General features: G+C 42.7%; 2 protein-coding genes and 1 long non-coding RNA gene across 3 annotated transcripts; 2 read left to right on the top strand and 1 right to left on the bottom strand.

Annotated features, from left to right (window-relative positions):
• Positions 1-1,182: 1,182 nt before the first annotated feature.
• On the top strand, positions 1,183-4,805 carry LOC121678534. Its single transcript, XR_006021262.1, has 3 exons — positions 1,183-1,555; positions 3,582-3,698; positions 4,699-4,805. It is a non-coding gene; the product is annotated as an uncharacterized LOC121678534 (long non-coding RNA).
• Positions 4,806-4,985: 180 nt separating this feature from the next.
• lnp1 (leukemia NUP98 fusion partner 1) lies at positions 4,986-13,368 on the top strand. The gene is made up of 5 exons (XM_042057108.1): positions 4,986-5,000; positions 5,399-5,632; positions 10,251-10,493; positions 10,611-10,718; positions 11,014-13,368. Exons 1-5 carry the CDS (start codon positions 4,986-4,988, stop codon positions 11,185-11,187), a joined length of 774 nt encoding a protein of 257 aa, XP_041913042.1. The 3' UTR covers positions 11,188-13,368.
• An 818-nt stretch (positions 13,369-14,186) lies between these two features.
• fzr1a (fizzy/cell division cycle 20 related 1a) lies at positions 14,187-20,677 on the bottom strand. The gene is made up of 14 exons (XM_042057813.1): positions 20,508-20,677; positions 19,653-19,733; positions 19,011-19,139; positions 18,836-18,899; positions 18,554-18,684; positions 18,267-18,349; positions 17,892-18,075; positions 17,674-17,739; positions 17,459-17,561; positions 16,922-17,106; positions 16,151-16,384; positions 15,742-15,846; positions 15,562-15,654; positions 14,187-15,258 (listed from the first exon to the last, which is right to left on the bottom strand). Exons 2-14 carry the CDS (start codon positions 19,719-19,721, stop codon positions 15,217-15,219), a joined length of 1,488 nt encoding a protein of 495 aa, XP_041913747.1. The 5' UTR covers positions 19,722-19,733; positions 20,508-20,677; the 3' UTR covers positions 14,187-15,216.
• Between the last annotated feature and the right edge of the window lie 23 nt (positions 20,678-20,700).

Here is a 20,700-nt window from a genome sequence, read left to right as displayed (position 1 = left end):
GTGTGCAAATCAAACACAATTGCCGAGACGAGGCATGTCTGGTATGTCTTTTGGCAGAATTTACACGTTTTGAAGGCAGGAGAATAAAAGCTCAACAGTTTATGAGACAGGCTACTCAAGCCTATAATGTAGAAAACGTCTGCTTTTCGACAACAGTCTGATCCTTTTACGAAAAGTGCAATGGCTCCATCTAGTGGCAGTAATATTTGTTTCATTACAATCACATGCACGCCATATCAGTTAATTGGAGTAGCCGAAGCAAAGTCCTTTTAGGCAAGTCCCTCCACTCAGCGGCCATATTGCAACGCTTTTTGTGTACTCATTGGGCATCCTATTCGGCAGAAATGCGCGTGCGCAAGGCTCCACGACACCAACCGTGCTTCAGCGGCGAGTTCACAACACATGATTGGCACGATGACTGCACAACACAGCACATAATTGGCTCAAATACACATGTTGACGTTTTGGTAAGGAAGGGGTGGGATATGTGTAGACAACGGCCATATTGGCGTTACAAACTAACCCCATGCATTTCTATGGATGATTTTTTGAGTGCTGTGTCTCCTCATTAGAAAGTCTCTGGCCGAAGTTTGTAACAACCAGACCTCTTCTTGCTGCCGAGCCAAACAGAGAAATCGGGGGAGAAGGGCCTAGGACTAACCCGATGGTCACTCTTGCTGAACGCCAGAGAGCCAGAGATATGTGTGGAGATAGGAGAAACATGCAGAAAGACAGCCATAACGGTAACACTCCACTGATTTGGGATTTATGTCAGAGTGGCCAGACCTAAACACCTATCAGACCTTGTACAATGGTGAAGTGTTGACCGCACCACTGTGGGGGAGTTTCACAGCGGAGGGTCCTGACTGAGACTATCAGGGTTCAAGTAACCTAGCAGCAAATTACATTTGAATGTAACAAGAGAATTATTGTGTTGTCAAAGCATGTATAAATCACAATTATAATACTATTTATATGTTATATGCAATATTTCATGTTTATTATATGTTAATATAAACATGTAGTATAAATATATCACATGTATATAAATATCATATTTTTTGTATTACATATAAGTGAATTAGGCTACATTTGCTGCCGCTAGGGTGCGTCTAGATTTCTAGGCTAGGGTTCCTCCAAGCCAAGTATTCAAGTTCAAGCACTCAGGACATCGGACGAAGCTGAAGGTTCACCTATCAATACGACAATGACCCTAAGCACACAGGAGTGGCTTAGGAACAATTCTATGAATGTCCTGTTGACAAATATGTACAGCGCCCGACTTGAACTGAATATCTTTGGAGAGACCTGAAAAGGGCTATTGGTAAAAGGCTACTTGAAAGCAAAAGCAACTAAACAAGCTCACCGTGTCATGTGATGCCATGGTGTTTACTGTTGCATGGTTTCGATCTCTCTTGAGTCACATTATTGTGTGTAGTCTATGTGTGACTCTGATGCCAGTGATGAAGGACGTGCACTTGGGTTCAGGCAGCCGCTCAATCCAAGTGCCCTCAGGCAAACTGTCTCCAAACGCAACAACAAGCTGACATGAACGGTATGGAAATACAGGCAACAGAGCTTTCACACATTTCTGGCTCCTGTTTTGAACATGTGTATTTTGCTGCCTGTATATCCCCAGCATTAGGCTACTCAATTTCAGATCCCTGGAGATGTTTTGTTGTCATAAAGCCATAGCTAGTGAAGAGCATAGCCTATTGAAATAAATGTTCTCTTGGATTGAAAGTGCAACCTATCACACTGGCATCACATGATGGTGTCGGGAAATAAATAATGAAGTTTGACGAGTAGGTCAGGATGTTCTCGCTAGGCAGAACTCATGAGACATCATTTGACACATCCATTCATTGCAGACCACACAGCAGGATTTTTGGATAGGTCCTCCGATCAATTGTAGCTTCAAGCTTGTACACGCGACACAATCAATCACAGCTGGTGGCGCTTACAGTAACCATAGATGACAGGGCTGAAACTGATGTCCAAACTTTGTAAAGATCATTCCAGGCTAGCTGAATAGACACATGTTCCTCAAGTAGGCCTACAGCTACCACCATCTACATATATCAAATTTTGAAAGAACTCTACGAGAACATTTGGATGGCCATTATACATCAAGATTCTATTTTTCAATCACAGACGTCCTTTTCTCTAGATGTGACTGTGATCACAGATAGTTCAAATGTGATGGTTCTGTCACTGATGGTTCAGTGATTCCAATCTAAAGGTTATCTGCAGCAGTCACAAACTATGAGTGAATCTATATAACCTTTTTGTGAATTGTGTCATCATAGTTGAGTTGGTCCTGTTAAAGACTTTTGGATTAGAATGTTTCAAACAGTGTCAAGCGTGGGGCAAGGTTCAGTTTGTCTTTAAGTAAGGAGTCACTTTATTTTCTCATCAGGGGCTCTTATACAGTAGTCAGTGCTACTACTGTTGCATGAAGCTGTGTTGTTTATACTTATGCATATTATATCAGTCTCTCTCTCTCTCTCACACACACACACACATTATAATGCTATGAGATCTAATCATCATGTGTTTATTGAGGGGAAATTAACTGAGCATTAAGCTTTTTACAGCAATGCCCTGAGTTTAAAAACAAAGTCAAACAAAAATAAGCACACTTATTTGAATTAATAATGATAAATAATAATAATAATTAATTTTCATAATTATTTATTCACTTATATGTAATACAAAAAATATGATATTTATATGTGATATATTTATATTACATGTTTTAAAATATGATAAACATGAAATATTGCATAATATAACATATAAATAGTATTATTATTGTGATTTATACATGCTTTGACAACACAATAATTCTTGTATCATGTATTTGTACTGTGAACTGTGATCTAAACTATATGCAGTCTCAATATTGTGTCAATTTAATAATCACATTTATTTGCTAAATGATAGATGCAATAATACATTGAAATACAAGTGTTGGGTAGCAAAACAAAACATGTTCACATAGTATAAATGAATAGTAATTAGTGTTGCTGGTTGTGTTCACAAATACCTTTGAACTTACATGCTTATGTGTGGGGGGTTGGGGGCTTTTACCTCTAGCAGGTAAAAAGGTTAGGGAGTCAATAGTCTGTCTACCCGAGCAAGACCCCAACTGGCAGGCTGAACAATCTCTGCTTGATCTGTTTGCAGATCTTGACCTGTAGACTAATGCAGCTGGTTAAGTGGGGTTAAAGGTCGGTTTCTTGGGGAGCACATATTGACAATTGAATGAATGATGAATGATGTACTTGTAGCGCAGTTGCCTATCTGCTAAATAAACCAATGATAAAGAAATCATCTGCTAAATAAACAAATGCTGCAATGGGCAATTGATAGCTCGGGTTTGTCTTGGTGGAGAAGAAAGACCTTGCAGGAAGTTTTGGGCATAGTAGTAAATAATACTAGTCAAAATATCAGCTTGGAAAAGTCTGGGAATTTTATCTGGGAAAAGTGCAACCCTGCCTCAGATAACTGGTTGAGCAACTGCCAGGGCAAAAAGAATACATGTAAATTAGATTAAAGCAGAGGTCTTTGTTTTTCAGGTCAAGGACCCATTGACTGATAGACATATGGTGGAGGGACCTCCTACATATCATGCAGATTGTTTTTCTCATAAAACTGAACCAACAATAATGTGTAGGGGTGGCCTATAGTGCCAGGTAAGTGTTTTGTGTATACATGTAAACTCTGATACTGACAGATTCATAGGACACATTTTACTTTTTTGTATTTATTTTTAACAATAAAATTTGGCTTAAATAATTTGGCAGACCACCTCCCTGCGAGTCACAGAGCCCCCTGTGATTGATCTCTGGTATAGAGAAACTCTCTTGATACCAGATCTCTGGTACAGAGGAACAGGGGCGCCAAGTCACCAACCAATGTCTCAGTCGATTTCAATAGCCACCAAATGAAAAGGACAGCCATCATCACGTCACACAAGGCGCTACTTTCCCGAGTAGTTTCCTGAGAAAGCAGTCTGTATTTTTAGGGCTGTGTGTGTGTGTGTGTGTGTGTGTGTGTGTGTGTGTGTGTGTGTGTGTGTGTGCGTGTGTGTGTGTGTGTGCGCGTGTGTGTGCGCGCATGCGTGTGTGTGTATTCGCTGGCTGTATTCGAAGGCTGCTGAAGTCTGATGACCAACTGAAGCAGGACAGTAGACAGGGCTGCAGGGGTGCGACAGTATGGCCCAGATTTGGACTTTGTGAAGGGCCCTTCATATCCCAAATGGGGTCAGTCTGTTATAAGCTCTGTGCCAGTAGAAGGGGGTTAACCACAATGTCAGTTCCCCAAATGGTTTGTTTGTGCTCCGTACACTACATGCATGTACATATTTTAGGATATGGGGTATACGTATAGCATGCTACGTAAGTCATATGTATAAAAGCAGAGCATAAAAGTCTGGTTTGCTGTGTAATGACTGTGTTGAAATCAACACAGTCAGTAGTGATGGGCTTCCAGAGGCGAGAATTATGAGAAGGAAGTCATTGTTTATCGGATCCAAAGTGAATGGGCACTGTGCCCGATGAGAGACCCCACTACTAACATCATACTAACATCCCATCACAAGTTCAATCTTCCTCCCTCTCTCCCTCCCCCCTCTCTCTCTCTGTCTGTCTGTCTGTCTGTCTCTCATTCACTCACACACATCAACTCCCACAGTGAGCAGTCCTCCCTGCCGCACTCCATAATTATTGACAGGTTTGATGTGCTCAGTGAGTGGAAAGTATGGGGAAATTGGAGTTTCAGCATGGGGGCAGCGCCCCTAGGCCAGAGCCTCTGTAATGGAAAGATTAAAAGCCCCCCCCACCCCATCCCATCCCCCATGACTCCACCAGCCTCCATCCATCCCTCCTTTGCACCCCTCCCCCAGACTATCCCTTTCTCTTACCCCCACCCAGCCCAAACCCCATGGTAAATAGATTATAGGGATTCACTTATTTAAAGACATGAGCAAAAGCTGTGTGTGTGAGGGTATTTTCGGAGGCTGGCTTATCACGACGAGTCGTACGGCGGAGAGCTGAAAACAGAGCAGAGGGATCTATTTACAGCCGTTCACTGGCGGTCTACCTGCAGTCACTGGGTAACTAAACTCACTCCTCCGTACCTGCCGGCCAAAAGCCACGGGATCAGCCAGTGCAACAGAGGAGACTACAGGAGAAGCAGCACCTTTACCGTATACCTTTACAGAGCTCTGGCTACTGCTGCTGAGACAAACACTCACACTTACACTTACATATAGAGACCCACTCGTGCACACACTCTCTCTCTTGGACACAGAGGCTGGTCAGCCAGCTGCAACCCGACTGCCTTTTTTTTCCTTCTTCCTTTTTTCCCTTTTTTTCCGGGCAGGACCCCCTAGGAGCCCCGCCAGGAGCTCCACGTGTCACCGGTCGCCAAGCTGTCTCTCCGGCTACTCCCCGCCATCATCCTGGACAATGATGAGGATGACGATGGCAACTTCACCAACTGGATGAGCAGCTACTGGGGCCACGGCGGCGATGGCGGCGGCGGGCATTCCAAAGAGCGCAAGCACAGCTTCCGGGGAAACGCCTCGCGACACAAAGCTGACCGCCGGGCCTCCCTGCCCTGCCCGGTAAGGACCCCCTCTGCTGCTGACGCTAGAGAAGGACACGGGCACGGGCACGGGCAGCGCAGGGCGGTGAGCTAAGCTTCTGCAGCGTATCTGCACGTGGGGGACTATGCATGATCCCGGTAGAGATAGAGCATAATCACAGAGCAGCTTTGGTTGCTAAAAATCGAAGTTAACGATCAGACAGGACGCGATTGGCTGCCTATAAAATGCAAGGTGCACTATGTTTTCATAAAAAACTTTTCCGCTTGGACTTTTTTAAATTCGAGGCACTCTGAGCGTGGTGCAGTCGTGTGGCGTGGCACAGCAAGAGCAAAAAAACGCGAGCTGCTCTGGGCGCATAAGCAGCATGCAAAACGTGCATACAAAACAACATATAACAATAGAAAAAAGGCGCACCTCATTGCAAAAAACGTGTCCTGTCTGATCGTACCCTAAGCCAGTAATGTTGCTTGTTTATTGGGAAGAGCAGCATCTCTGTATATCATTTGCCAAGTTCAGGTAAAAAAAAGTGTCAGAAATGACTTTATTTAAAGGGCTTGTGTGCTTGAGTATTGCATGTTTGCATGCTGTATTTGCTGATGTGTGCTTAAGACTTTTAAGTCAAGTTATGGTTTATCTGAAATCACTCTAGCAAGAAGAGCCTATCAGCCATGCAATGGTCTCGCATAGTTCATTTAATAGGGTGTCTGAAGTGTGTGTGTCTGATAACCTCAAAAGACTAAGTTAGTCTTAGTTAGTTGCTCAAAAGACTAGAAGCTGGGAGGTCTGGTTTGGGAATGAATTTGGTATATGTGCAGTTTATGAGATATGACATTATTACATAATACATATGTAGAATGTCAAATAGTGCAACATCTTCGGTCTATTTGAAATGGTGACCCATTATTAGTTCTCATGCAACCCCGAAGGCATAATTTTCTAACATTCTCTACCACACATACAGACACACACACTCACAAACTCACTCATTCACTTACTCACACACACAGACACACACACACACACACACACACACACACACACTCACACACTCACACAGGTACAAACACACACACACACACATACACACACAAACACACTCACCCAGCCATCCACCCACACACACACACACACACACACACACACACACACACACACACACGCACAGACACGCACACACGCAAAACACTCACTCTGAATTCTCACCTCTCATTTGTACTCTCTCATGCAAGTTCTTTTCACAAACACACACTGATGCAAGAGTCAAGGTCTTACATGCTGCATAAAGTGAGGTCAACACAGGGTTGTAAATGGCTTTATTTAAAGGGCTTGTGTGCTTGAATGTTGAATGTTTGCATGCTGCATTTGCTTACATGTGCTTAAGACCTTTAAGTCAAGTTACTTTAGTGAAATCACTCTTGCAAGAAGAGTCTATCAGCCATACAATGTTCTTGCATAGTTCATTTATAAGGGTGTATAAAGTGTGTGTGTTTGTGTGTGTGTTTGATGAACTGAAAAGACTAAGTTAGTCTAAGTTACTCAAAAGACTAAAGTTGGGAGGTCTGGTTTGGGAATTAATTAGTGTGCAGTTTAATGAGATATGACATATTTACATTAGTACGTAATACATACAGTATGTAGAATGTCAAAGAATGCAACGTGTTAGGCCATTTTGAAATGGTGACCCATTATTAGTTCTCATGCACACCCAGAGGCATCATTTTCTAACATTCTATACCACACACACACACACACACACACACACACACACACACACACACACACACACACACACACACAGACAGACACACACACAGACACACACACAGACAGACAGACAGACACACACACACACACACTCAATCAGTCACTCACACAGACACCAACACAGAAACAAACACTCTGCACGCGCACACACACGCACACCCCCCCCCCCCCCCCCCCCCACACACACACACACTCAATTCTCACCTCTCATTTGTACTCTCATGCAAGCATTTTTCACACACGCACAGGGATGCAAGGGTCAATATCTTACATGCTGCATAATCTGAGGTCAACACGGGGTTTCTGCAGGGTCACAACAACACAACGGAGTGATCCTCCCTTTTCTGAATCCTGTCCTCCCTCTTGGAGGATTTTGGTCAGTTTGTAGCCAGCAATATAAAAAAAACATTCCCTGTGGCAATAAGCTGAGCTCAGGTCACTTTATCAATAACGTTACCCCTGGTGATGAACTGTACTATGCTGCAGACAGAGCAGCTGTGGTGTTTTGAACTGGATCTTGGGCAGTAGCCAGGGTCCTGAACCATACTGTAAGCCAGATATTGTCATTTCAGTCAATGGCAATTACCTGGCATGCATGCACCACTGAACTGCAACATTAGTTTTATTATTCTAAAATGCATTCATTTAGTTGACTTAGTTTCCCTTATCTCTATATTATTATTGGTTACTGGAAAGAGCTGAACAGGCAATGGGTATACAATCTTAAGAAGATCACTGGTTGACTATCCTATTATGTTATCAAAAGCTATCAAAGTAAAGCTTGGGTTTATGTAACCATGCATAATGCTTCCTACAGACGTTGACCCCCCCCCCCCCCCCCCCCCCCCCCCCCACCACACTGAAAACAATTAATGCTGGTTTGTAAGTGTTGAATGCAAGCATGTTAGAGTTTTCATGTAATGTCTCATTTTAGCCTCAATCTAAACTATTGTAGGAGCTGCAGTGTTTTGAGGAATTTCCACATCTTATTGTGGGTAAACATAATTTTGTATACATTTACAATTTAAAATATATTATAATATAACAACATCATACCATTATTTAAAGTACAGAATGGCGGAAGAAAGAAAGCCATCTGCCAGGAACCAGGAACATGCCAGGAACATGCAAACAGCATGTTCTCAGTAACCAGATTAACATGACGAATGTTTTACATAAAGGTATAATCAGCTTAATGAACATGAAAATATGGATTGTAATTTTAGGAAACATCTTGATTCCAAATACGATGTTTTCATAATACAAAAGTATTAAATGGGATAAAATATTAATATTGATATTATTTAATAACAAGAAATATTTAATAACAATGAAAATTTAGTTTATCATCCATTATATTATTATTTCATACATTATATCTAACTTATAACCGAGGTTACATATGGATGACTAAATGATTACAGAGGTATTTACAGTGATTACAGAGGTACAGTAAATGGACAATAGTTACTAAATATGGCCAAGCTCTGCTCTGTGACTTAGTGTGACGAGATTAGACAGCCATTCTGGGCCATCAGGAGTATAATTAACCTGCTTCTCCTAAAGCCCTGTCCTCATGTAGCTGGCAATCGCCCTGAGGACACCATAAACATAACTCCAGCGGGCATATGTAAGACTGTCTGTACGAGTTCAGCAACCTATTCTGAATCTGCACTGAATTTAATACTGCACATCACATAACAAGTTACATCACAGTTGCAAGCATTGGAAACACTATTGACACACTGTTGCCTTTGTCATTATGCTTGAGTGAATCTTTTGTGATACTGTGTGTACAGTCCTTGTGTCCAGGCTGCAATTGCACAAGAAAAGTGTAATTTGACAGTTACAAACTCTGTACATCACTTCTGAGGGGTAGCATTTGTTATTCATACTTTTTATTCAGGTATACAGCAATGATCCCATTCCTGTGATGAAATTATATGACTATGTGTGTTGTTCTCTGTCATCATCTATTACAAGTTGTCTTACAGGATGAGACGGCCATACTTATTTTAGCTTTTATTTTCGGGCTTCTTTAGCTGTTATTGACAAGACAGTGACAATATGACAGGAAATGAGATGGGGAGTGGATTTGAGGAAATTACATCAGGCTGGAATTGAACCTGTGTCCTCGTGGTGCACTGGGCCCGAGACAATACTGCTGCATCAGGGCTCTCACTAAAACTGTTAGCAGCTTCAGAGCAAGCCTGTCTGCTATCGAAAGCCACTTATCCCTTCATAATCAATGCATAGAAAGAATGAAGGATGGATGAATGAAATTAAAAAATGAAAAGAAAAGAGTGCACAACCCCTTACTGTGAATCCCTCAACACATCTTCCTGGCTCTGAAAGAGCAGCACGGGACAAAACTGGGAACTTGCATCCAGGTGCCTTGAGTGACTCCATTACATGACTGACACATGTTGAAATCAGCCCATGACTAAGGGGAGACATTCACCTTTTGGCCCTTCATGGCTGTAAAATGGCTTTTGTGTATTGACACTGTTGCCTCATTTGTCTCAGTATTGACAGACACAACACAATCTCACTCCCAACTTGTCAAATTGACAGAATTTGCTCCTTATGTTTGTGACATAGGAAATCTGAGCTATCATATGCCGTGCATCACTGGATCACTGCAGTTCCAAGGAAAAAATACTCAGCCATGGCCTTGAGTGCATAACTCCTGATATGTTGTATCATCTTAAAAACACCTCACATGTTCACAAGATTAACAACTACATCTTCACTGGAGGGGGTCATATAATATTCTCATCTTATACCCCACTCTCTTATCTCTCTCTACCTCTGTCTGTCTCTTTCTTTCTTTCTTTCTTTCTTTCCTCTTCTTTCTCTCTCGTCACCTCAGTCACAGTTGGATGCTATGCACCTAAACCGAATCCATGCAGCCGCAATGGCTCCTGCCCCCGCGCACATGAAGGGCCGAGAGGACAAGGAGTTCCGGTCGCATCCTCGCGCTCGCCGCGTCTCCTCTGACGAGAACAGTCGCAAGAGCAACATCCCTGAGCAACATCCCATCACCCCCATCCCCGAGCTCGCAGAATCCTTTGAGAGGAGACTACGGTTCCGCAACCAGAAAGTCATGTCATTGGTGAGTATCAGCGACCATACATTACAGATCATCTCAACATTATTGAGGATTACATACACTGAGGGTTTGTTTTACTCCTTTTACAGTAGGCCTTACTCTTCTAGATTAATTGTGTAGATTTTGTGGTTGCAGGGTGACGCAGATAATGTATGTCTTCTTTGCCATGAGGAAAAACGCAATGGTCAAGTCCAAGAATTGCACTGCTCACATCGATTCCACAAAGAGGTAAGAGACTCAGGTGTTTTGTGCATGGGGATAGACATGTTGTCAACAAGGAATGCATGTCAGGTCTGTGACTCTCCTAAATTCTTTATATGTTAACTTGGCCAATACATTTTGATGATTCTGACGAAATGGGTCATTGCATGAAATAGGGACTCTGAGACAGTGGACCACTTTCCTACTTGGATTCTCTCTCTACACCGGTGCATGTTTTTTTTTATTTTACAAAAAAAAGATTTGTTTATATGTCTGTTGAAAACGTTTTGACATTCTTCATTATGATTGGCTGGCCCTGAAGCCTGGAAGGAAACCGGAGCAGGTGCGTCCCCGCAGTGGAAGCTCAGCAGCCACCTGTGAGCGGAGGAAGTGTGGGGACGAGAACAGGAAGTCGGGAGAGGCGGCTATCTCCACGGAGCAGGAAGACTACCACCATGTCCCCCGCCGCCAGCTCTCCCTACGGCGCCAACGCTAGCAGTGCCAACACAAAGCTACTGTTTAACATCAGCAGCAGACACCCCTGGGTCTTTTTTCAGTAATTTTGAAGTGTGTCTTGTTGGGTCATAGTACAGGATTGGCATCAGAGTGTTTCCATGGTTTCATACCCCACAAAAGAAGAGAAACTAGCACAACAATTCCTATTTATTTATATATATATTTTTTAAGGGTATGGGTGTTGGAAACTGATGTGAAAATTCCACTAGTCAACACCATTATGGCTTCAATGTCAACAAAAATAAACCATCTTCATTTTTGCATGCCTAGCACCAACGCATTGTCTTGAAATTTCTAAAAAGACATTTTTGTTTAAAACATTTCCAAAAATGGAAATGTTTCACAATTTGCTTTTTGAATGGCTGTTTTTGAAGCCCAATTCACAACCATTAGCCATACAGTAAGTTAATGTGCTGCTCTTTGATATTCATTCTGTAAGGTATACACACAATAATGTAAATAGTCAAATCCTCTGTTCATAATGCACCATAATGTTGATGTATATAGATGTTGACTGTATTGTTGATATTCCTCGTGGGTTGTCTATGGAAAAGGTCACAGCCTTTGTGCGAGTGACCTGTGTAGGATCTGCTGTTGGGTTACAGGGTTGTGTCTTTAATCACTGGACGAGTGGTAAGAGGTTGAAGCTAAATAGGTCACCAACCCTCACTGGAAACTAGTTGGAGGCTACATGGGATCCGGCCTCTGCAACAGAAATCAATAGTAATCTTTCACCTACACGTTTCACTGAGGCAGCAGTGTGTAGAGAATGGGTGTGAAAGCATGTTGGTGGTGGATGTTCACTGCCATTGTGTTACCCCAACCCACTGGAGAGGCCTTTCTCTATATATCAGCATCAATTGTCACCCATTAATACAGTAATGTAGGCATGACAGAAAAAATGCTGTGTTTTCACTGTTTCTGTGCATATACACATCTTCTTTTTTGGCCTTAAAATTTTAAACAAAAACTTCAAAAACACTAGAGACCAACATATGATTGTGTACAGTGCAATAAACTAATAGATAGATTATTTTCCTCAGACTTCCATCACTGGAAGAGTTCCAGATGCTCTGTTAGGTCAACGGAGACTACAGAGATACTCCAGCATCCATAGAGTGCTATGGATTTATTTTAGCATGTGTTTATCTTACAGTGAGCATGTCAGACAGGCAATACCTTGTTGGCATACTTTCTCTAACAGTCCGTTGTTGTGTTGCAGTGCCTCGAGCAGTGGTTTTGGAATCAGCGCACGTGTCCCATCTGCAAAGCCAAAGTGGCCATGCCTGCGCCCCTCTACTGGTCCTCTGCACGTGTCCAGTTCCCCTGATGGTGTTTCCGGTTACCCAGCATGTCCCTCTCTCTCCTCCTCCTCTGCATGCGACCCCTCCCTTCGAGCAGACTGTTGATCAGCTTGTTGTGGTGTTAGGTTGAACTCTTCAGAAAAGTGGAGCAAGTTCAGAGGACATCTAACAGAGCACCCTAATCTGAGAGTGTAGCAGGGCTGCATGCTTCCCTGGCTGTCCCCACTTCTGGGTCATATGTTTTCTTGAGTTTGAGTTTGTTTTTATTTCCCCATGGTTTTGTAGGAAGCAGGGGGTATGGGGTATGAAATGTGGGGTTTTATGCCCATGAACTGTGGATGTTCCTTCCCCACATGACCGTTTTGGGGTCAGTTGTTGAGCCTAGATCTCATGTGGATCTCATGTTGGGCAATGTTAGGAGTCAGGACATCTGAGGTGTAGACAGTTCAGTGTCAGCTATGGGTATGCCACATTCTTCCTGCCCAATGACTGTGTATTTATAGGTAGGGCAAGATTTCATTACTTCACAACTATGAGCTGTGGTTTAATAATGAAGTGAAAAATGAAGACGCTCAGCCCACAGATTATGGTTTACATCTTTCAAAAGTTCGGAGTCACATTTCCTTGTTTTTGAACAGATTGTTAATGCAGTATCTACAGATCCTACTTTTGTTAAGTAGTAAAACACCAGTGTCAGCATCAACAGAAGAGGTGACTTCTGGTGACCCACACTTTTGAACAACAGTCAGCCATAGTCAACTAGCCTGGGAATACCCATGCAAACTTTTGGCAAATTTGGTATTTTCTCTGCAGGTCCGTCTGGCCAAGAGGCTATTGAAGCCCATTTCCAATGTCCCTAAAACATGGGCAAGCAAATACAATCGCTAATCCAGCATGGACGTGTATTTCTTTGGAATGAGTAAACAACTGCACTTAAAACCTTCATTTACAAGATTGCTACACTTCTGAAACGATTTGGTAGGAGTTTAAAGTACAAATTTCAGTTTAATTTCATTGCTACTGCTAGTTATGCCCCTGCTGGAAGTCGTAAGTCAATGAACCTTTTCCAGACCCACTCTCAGTTGTACAGTTATGAAGGTCTGGGAAAGCTAATGGTCAACCTAAATCTGATTCTTTTTTTTTTTTAAATGCTACATCTCTGTTGTCCTTTTCCGACATGCAACTTAGTATGGCAGAGCCTTGACTAACATTGCTTGGGACCAACTTTTCTATTTGTTACTGAGTGAAACTCTACTCTGACAATGTAAATATGTGTAAATACATGTATTTCCTGTGTTAAGGAAAGCAGTAGCACTCTCTGTGTAGGTAGTATGTATCTGTATAATATTAACTTTTTTAAAATAAATATTATTATGGTAACCTGTGAAGCTCCTTTTCACAAGTGCTTGAAATCACTATCTGGTACCTGTGTTCACATAGTCATGAATTTATGTAATTGAATGTGGTGATGTGATGTAGACTTATTAAATTTTGTTGAGTTTTCCCTTGCTTCTGATAGCTATGGTATTGTGCAATATGTGTGAGAGAACCTCACTATAAACTATCAAACATGTTATGCCAAACTGTCTGGGTTTACAATTTGGATGAAAGACTGGCAAGACTGCTCTTTGTACAGCTCTATACGTTTTTAAAGGATATCGATTTCACTGTGATATTAGCCTTTTGTTCACCTTTACTAGATCTATCCACCTTTATTTTGCAGTTGATGCCACCAAACAGATTTTTTGACATTGTATTGTGATTGGGAGTACTGATATTGTATGCAATGTTGAATGATCCATTACTATATTTTCACATTATGCCTGTCCAACTCTAAAAAGTGTTTGTGTATAACCTATATATGCATAAACCTGTAAAATGTGCCAGGCTGTCTTCTCACTTTCACACCATAACTGGATATCAATGTACCTCTTCCTCTAGCTCCTCAGCGGCTGTAATATACTTTGAACTCATGTAAATACAGATATTCTAATGGTATGTTCAAAACCACATGGAATAAAGTTAAGACGGACATATGTGATGTTTGTCCATTCATTGCAAGAGAGCAACGGTGTGTCCAAAGTCTACCATCACTGGATACACTTGGTGTTGAGGAGTCCGGGCCATGATTAGCTTATTTTTCACCATTATACATCACTGACCAAATCAGCTGTTAAATTGGTTACTGGTTACATTCAAAAGTACACTGCTCATTCTCAAGTACAGTGCACATTAAAAATGCATTGCTAAAACAAATTGGAACTACACAAGGGACGTAAACTCTTTTTCAGTGCACACACACCAATTGTCACTGTTAACATTACCATTTATCTGAAAACAACCCAGAAAAGATGACACAATGGTAAAGGACATCTATCTTTAAATTGTAAAGATTTAGGACACTTACATTTCTTGATGCTTATACAGTATTGTACATTTAGGATATTTAGCAACTTAAAAAACACAAAATGTTATAAAATGTGCATTAATTGCAAACAAAACACAAAAAACAAACACAAAATACACCAAATCAAGTAAGCTTTTGAAATTAATCCTGAATGTATACAAGGCAGTCCTGATGGAGGTCTATAAAATTCTGTAAACATCAATCGACAGTCCCCTCTCTCAACACCTTTGCCTTCTTCCTCCACCTATAAAAGAGGTCATATCCCTCAACATGATTTTAGTCTTTCACTCTACGGGGGTCATCGTACTCTGGTGAAGAGGTTCAAGACAGACACCGACTCCTGAAAAGAAAATATGACTGAGTTAAGAATTTGTCAAACGTTAGCTGAGAGCATGAGCTGAGAGCATAGTATGCACTCAATACTAATGGATGAGCTCACAGCATATACACACACACACACACACAACATAATTAACAGAGAGTAACAGTAACAATCCACAGAGAACCACAGGCAGATATAAAGTAATGCACAGGCTGTTATACCAATGTCCCTGGGCAGACCGTGAGGGGGTGTGGCAGTGTGTGTGTGTGTGTGTGTGTGTGTGTGTGTGTGTGTGTGTGTGTGTGAGAGAGAGAGGTGTACCTTGGTCGAGCGTGTTTTACTGAAGACATTCCAGAAGCGCAGGGTCTCATCTCCGGCTCCTGTGACGATGGCCTCTCCATCTGGCGACATGGCCTACACACACAGGGACAAATTTCTCATCAGGTACTGGCTAATAAATGCTCAATGGGGATGGGTTAGACTGAAAGGTTCTCTTCTTACCAGGTAGAGGACTCGGTACGAGTGTCCAGTGAGTTTGGCCACCTGAGTAAGGGATGGGTATTTCCACACCAGGATCTGGTTTTGTGAGTATCCATGTGTGCTTACCTAATAAACAAACAATCCAGAAACAATCAACAAACACATGCCTTTTCCTCTTAAAAAAGGACCACAAGTGGGATGTAAAAAAGTATCAAATGGTTGCCTGTCTGCAATGAATTATGAAAGTTTCATCCACACAATCCACAAATCCATTACCATTTCAGAACTGCGAGGTCAACTAGAACTAGTGAAACTCACTGGTTCAGTAAAACGCTCAGAGAAACAGGACTTCTCATTTTAAAACTTCACATTAACCTCAGGACCACATTAGTGGACACTAATGTCCGCATTAGCCTTGGGCTCTACGTACCAGCTCATTAGCGTGCTTGGACCAGGCCAGGTTGCAGACTTGTGAGCCTGTGTCGATGGACTGCAGGGGCTGCCCTGTAAGCGTGTTCCAGAAGCGGATGCTGCGGTCGGCCGTGCCGCCGCCCGATGCCAGCAACCCGTGCTGGTGGGGCGACCAGGCGATGGCCTTGACCGCAGCCAGATGTTCCGTGTACTGCTGCACGGGCACCACACTAGAGTGGTTCCACACCAGTAGCTGAGGAAGACGAGCGCAAGTCAGAAATCTGCAGTCAAACTTATCCTCTACATAGAGATAGTTACATTGTCAAAAATATCAGAGCAGGCCAGTGCCACCAAAGTGCCTGAATTTGGCCCAAAATCCAGCGTGTTAAAGCGGCAAAGGTGTGATTTGTTCTTCGATACGGTTATTAGCTTTGTCATGATATTTGCACCACTGTAAGTAATATAGCAGTGTAACACGGCATACTACAAACATATTGTACCACAGCAAAACATTTGTGGCATAGTACATTTGCACTACACCATTACAAAAATGGGTAATGGAATCTACCACCAACTGTCCCCGTGTTAAAAATATTGTGTAGACACTAATATCATATAATACAGCTCGCTCTACAGGGTTCTGCAAAATGGCTGTATGACTAATACTCCTAAGGGGTTTCATTAGCTGAATTAAGTGTAATAGAGGCTGATAGAATACCCTGCCTGAAGGGCAGGATACCGAGCGAGCAGACCATAAGAATCGATTGTGGAGCAGGTGATGGCCGCTTACCTTATTGTCGTTGCCCCCGGAGGCGAGCAGCTGGTGGTCGGTGCTCCACTTGAGGCCGCAGACCTCCTGCCGGTGTCCCTGGAGCCGCCGCTCCGACTGCTGGGGGGGCGTGCGCACGTCCCGCTGCAGGATCATGCGGTCACGGCTGCCTGACGAGAGCTGGTCGGCGTTCCATGCCAAAGCACCTGCGGAGAACGAGAACCAGCAAGGACCGGAGGACCGTGAGCGAGAGGGCACTGGAGATGGGGGCATTTCTATTCAAATTACTGGTGAGGATAATTCACCAGTATTGGAGGAAAGGGCTCCAATTTAAACGATGGACAAAGAGCAAAGCAAGGCAACAATAAACGATCATGCACGAACTAAAACAAACTATTGTGTAGTATGTGGAAGCACTGAGCTGGCCCACTGGCGTTTACACCAAGGATCTAGCTCATTGTATTAAATGTACACATTAAACACATTATTTTGCCAAGTTTTTAAGTTAAGCCAACAGTTTCCTTTGAGGTCAGTTCTGAATTTGCATTTGTGACTTACCCACTCTCGCTGTGTGGCCCTCAAGCGCAAACAGTTTCTTGCCTGCAGATGCGTCCCATATTTGTACAAAGCCTTTATGTGTTCCCACTGCCACCAGATTGCCCTATGGGAGAAACACATAGTCTCAAGACAAATCACATGTATGCATGCCCATAATGCAGCCATAACGGCAAACGCATAACAGAGCCGCCTGATCTGGATATGTGTGTACTCACTCGTTCCGACCAGCCCACGGATGTGACAGAGTCGCCCTCTACTGACAGGTCACACAGACGTGTTACCTGTAGCAAACAAATCAATCACAGTGTTTAGCCTAAAAAACATAAGCACTATATCTCAAATATTTAGACAAATATTGAAGCTATGAGAAAAAAATTTATTGACATAAATAAAAAGCAGTCATTAGTGTATTTGTAAGCCATGTGGTAGCTACCTGACTGGTGCACGCACTCCACAGATATACACAGGTCCCCAGGCCCACACTGAGCACATTTAGGGAGGACCAGTCCACTAGGTTGAGGTAGAAGTCGTCTTGTAGTTCCGGTGCATCAAGCACCTTAAAAGGAATCTTAGAGATTTTACGGGTGGGCTTTCGTGGAGACCGTAATAGCTTCTGACTGCAAAGATAACAAGACAGAAGACATATACCATGAAACTAAAACAACAGACACCATCTCACACACACACACACATACACAAAAGGTACAGAAGCACTGAAATCAGTGCTGTGGTTGAAATGGTTGCCTTTCTTTAGCCGCTTAGTACGGGTTCCTGTTTGTGCCTGTTTAGGACTGTAAAGCCAGTTTACCTTTTGCTGCTGACAGGTGACAGGGAGTAAGGGGACAGAGTGTTGTTGTCATCGGGGGAGGAGCGCTTGGCACTGAGAGAGTACTATACATATACAGAAAGAGAGAGCGCGAGAGAGAGAGAGAGAGGACAAATATAATAAATACTTTAATGGTCTATTCAACTGTTTTGTAGAGTGCACATTGATTTTCTACTTTGTTTTCTTTGCGAGCATGACCATTAAAAACTTACAGAACAAACTGGAGAGGCCTGAAGCTGAGGCAAGGAGGGAATGACTGGCACACTCACGTTAAATAGTCGCCTCCTCTCCGGGGTAGAAGGTCGCAGGCGCTGGTCCTCGCTCTGAGGGTCCTGGACCTTCTCGATGCCTGCCCCCAGCAACTCGTTCTTCAGCAGGGCCGAGTAGGCCAGGCCGTCCGCTACAGAGCACCACAAGGAAAGACAGAGTTACCGAAACATATGAGATGTGAGGGCTCCCAGAGCAGAACAGTGAAATATCCATCCAATCTACTAGAAAGAAGTCACAAGTTACAGATGCAGGCTGTGATGATGCCAATTGGTCAGGCCTACCTTTACTGTTGTCTGTAGTGGCATCTTTTGTTTTTCTGTTCTGGCTAGGTGACCGCTCATTCTCCTGAAAACAAACCAACAAATATACCTGACTACATGCAAGAAAGATCATTTGACATTACACGTCAACAATTAAATGTAGTACTTAACTGTGTGGTTAAGCAATAGTGCTTACGTTTATTCTGTGGAAGTTGATGCTCCAGTTGGCTCCAGCTCGGGATGGGATAAATCTGTCTCCATGTTTGCTAGGGGATGATAGCGGGGAACTTGTAGGTGTCAGGTTGCGGACCACTTCTGTTGATTTCTGTTTGAGAAAGATTAAAGGGTTTTTATACCTTGGAAATCCAGAGTTCTCATGGGAGCACAATTCGAATTTTCACTCTGGCAATGAGTAATGGCAAAGTCACTCTGGCAATGAGTAATAATGCTCATTACTTATGTCCCTGAATCGCAGGGTATCAAATCACATCGGTGTATCTGATATAGGCGGGCCAGAGGCGAGCTAAACAGATGATGACAGCGCTGCAACGAATCAGTCAGTAAACATTTGTCATAGTGTTATCCAATTGCGTGCAGTGAGATTTTCAAATGCATGCTTGGTGCCGCCCCTCGAGTTGGGCCATTACATTAGTCATGGCCAGACCCTAATCTTTCGGATTTTGGTCTGGAATCTCCAGGCTAGGGTTTTTATGGAAAACCTGAACTTATCCATTATGACTTACATTGCACAACATATATATAAAATGTAATTGCACAACACTTAATCAAAGGAAATGTGTGTGTGTGTGTGTGTGAAATGGCATATTGTAACACTCACAATGGGACTGCAGTTTATATTCTGTATGTTGATCTGCCGCAACAGCCGCCGCTCATAGTCCTGGTCCATTGAGGAGACTGACTGAAGACATGAAGGAAAGTATGACCAATAATCCAACATCACAATACGTCTTTCAAAATCTATCACTGTGAGAGCATGAATGTATGTGAGGAAGATCTAGGGGCATGTATTATTGTCCAGGTATTTGGATGATCAAGTGATGACCTTCAGTCGAGTCAGAGAAATCACAGTGACATATTTACCACTGGCAGTGGGTCATATTTAGGCCTCATAGTGCTATGCAACACCATACACATCACTTTCCTAGTGACAGTTCAAAGTAGGAATTCCGTTCTCAATGTTGAGAATGTGGTCTATCATGAGAGACCATAACCACCAGCAACAAACGGAATCTGGCGAAGAGTTGTATCTACAGTCCATTTACAGCCTTATGCTTCACATTTAATCGGGCTTCCTTTCCCACTTTAGAATCGATAAACAGGGCTACATTAATAGCTTGCTGCCTAGTCCCCTAAAGACCCTGTTTTACCACTTTTGTGGCCCGAGGGCAATCAGGGAGCTAACATTAAAACTCAAACATTACTGGTTAAGCCCACTGCAAAGCTATATCGACTTTCTCTAGTAGAATATCTAGAACAATTCCAATACCACTGAACTTCGAAATTACAAGATATAATTTACAGAATGAGTCGTATGAAGTCACAAAACCAACATTACTTTGTAACTTAGCACTCATCTGGTTATTCGCTACCTTGACATAATAGATAAATTAGCTTTCGTGCTAGCTGGTTAGCTGGTAACCAGAAGAATAAAAAGACAATCACGCCTTCTTACCTTTAGTCCTGGGTAAAAATAGCTTGTAAATCCACCTGTTATTAAAACACGGAACGCTAAGGCAAGGCTGAGGTAATATTACTGATTAATTGAAGGTTTGCTTAGGTGACCAAAATGTAGCCTTCGAAGATGTTTTGGGTGAAAGTGCAAAGCATTCTGGGTATACATTAAGACCACCTACGTCACAAGATTC

The sequence above is a fragment of the Alosa sapidissima genome, chromosome 12 (assembly GCF_018492685.1).
Source record: "Alosa sapidissima isolate fAloSap1 chromosome 12, fAloSap1.pri, whole genome shotgun sequence".
NCBI lineage: Eukaryota > Metazoa > Chordata > Actinopteri > Clupeiformes > Clupeidae > Alosa > Alosa sapidissima.
This window is presented reverse-complemented; position numbering and strand designations above follow the sequence as displayed.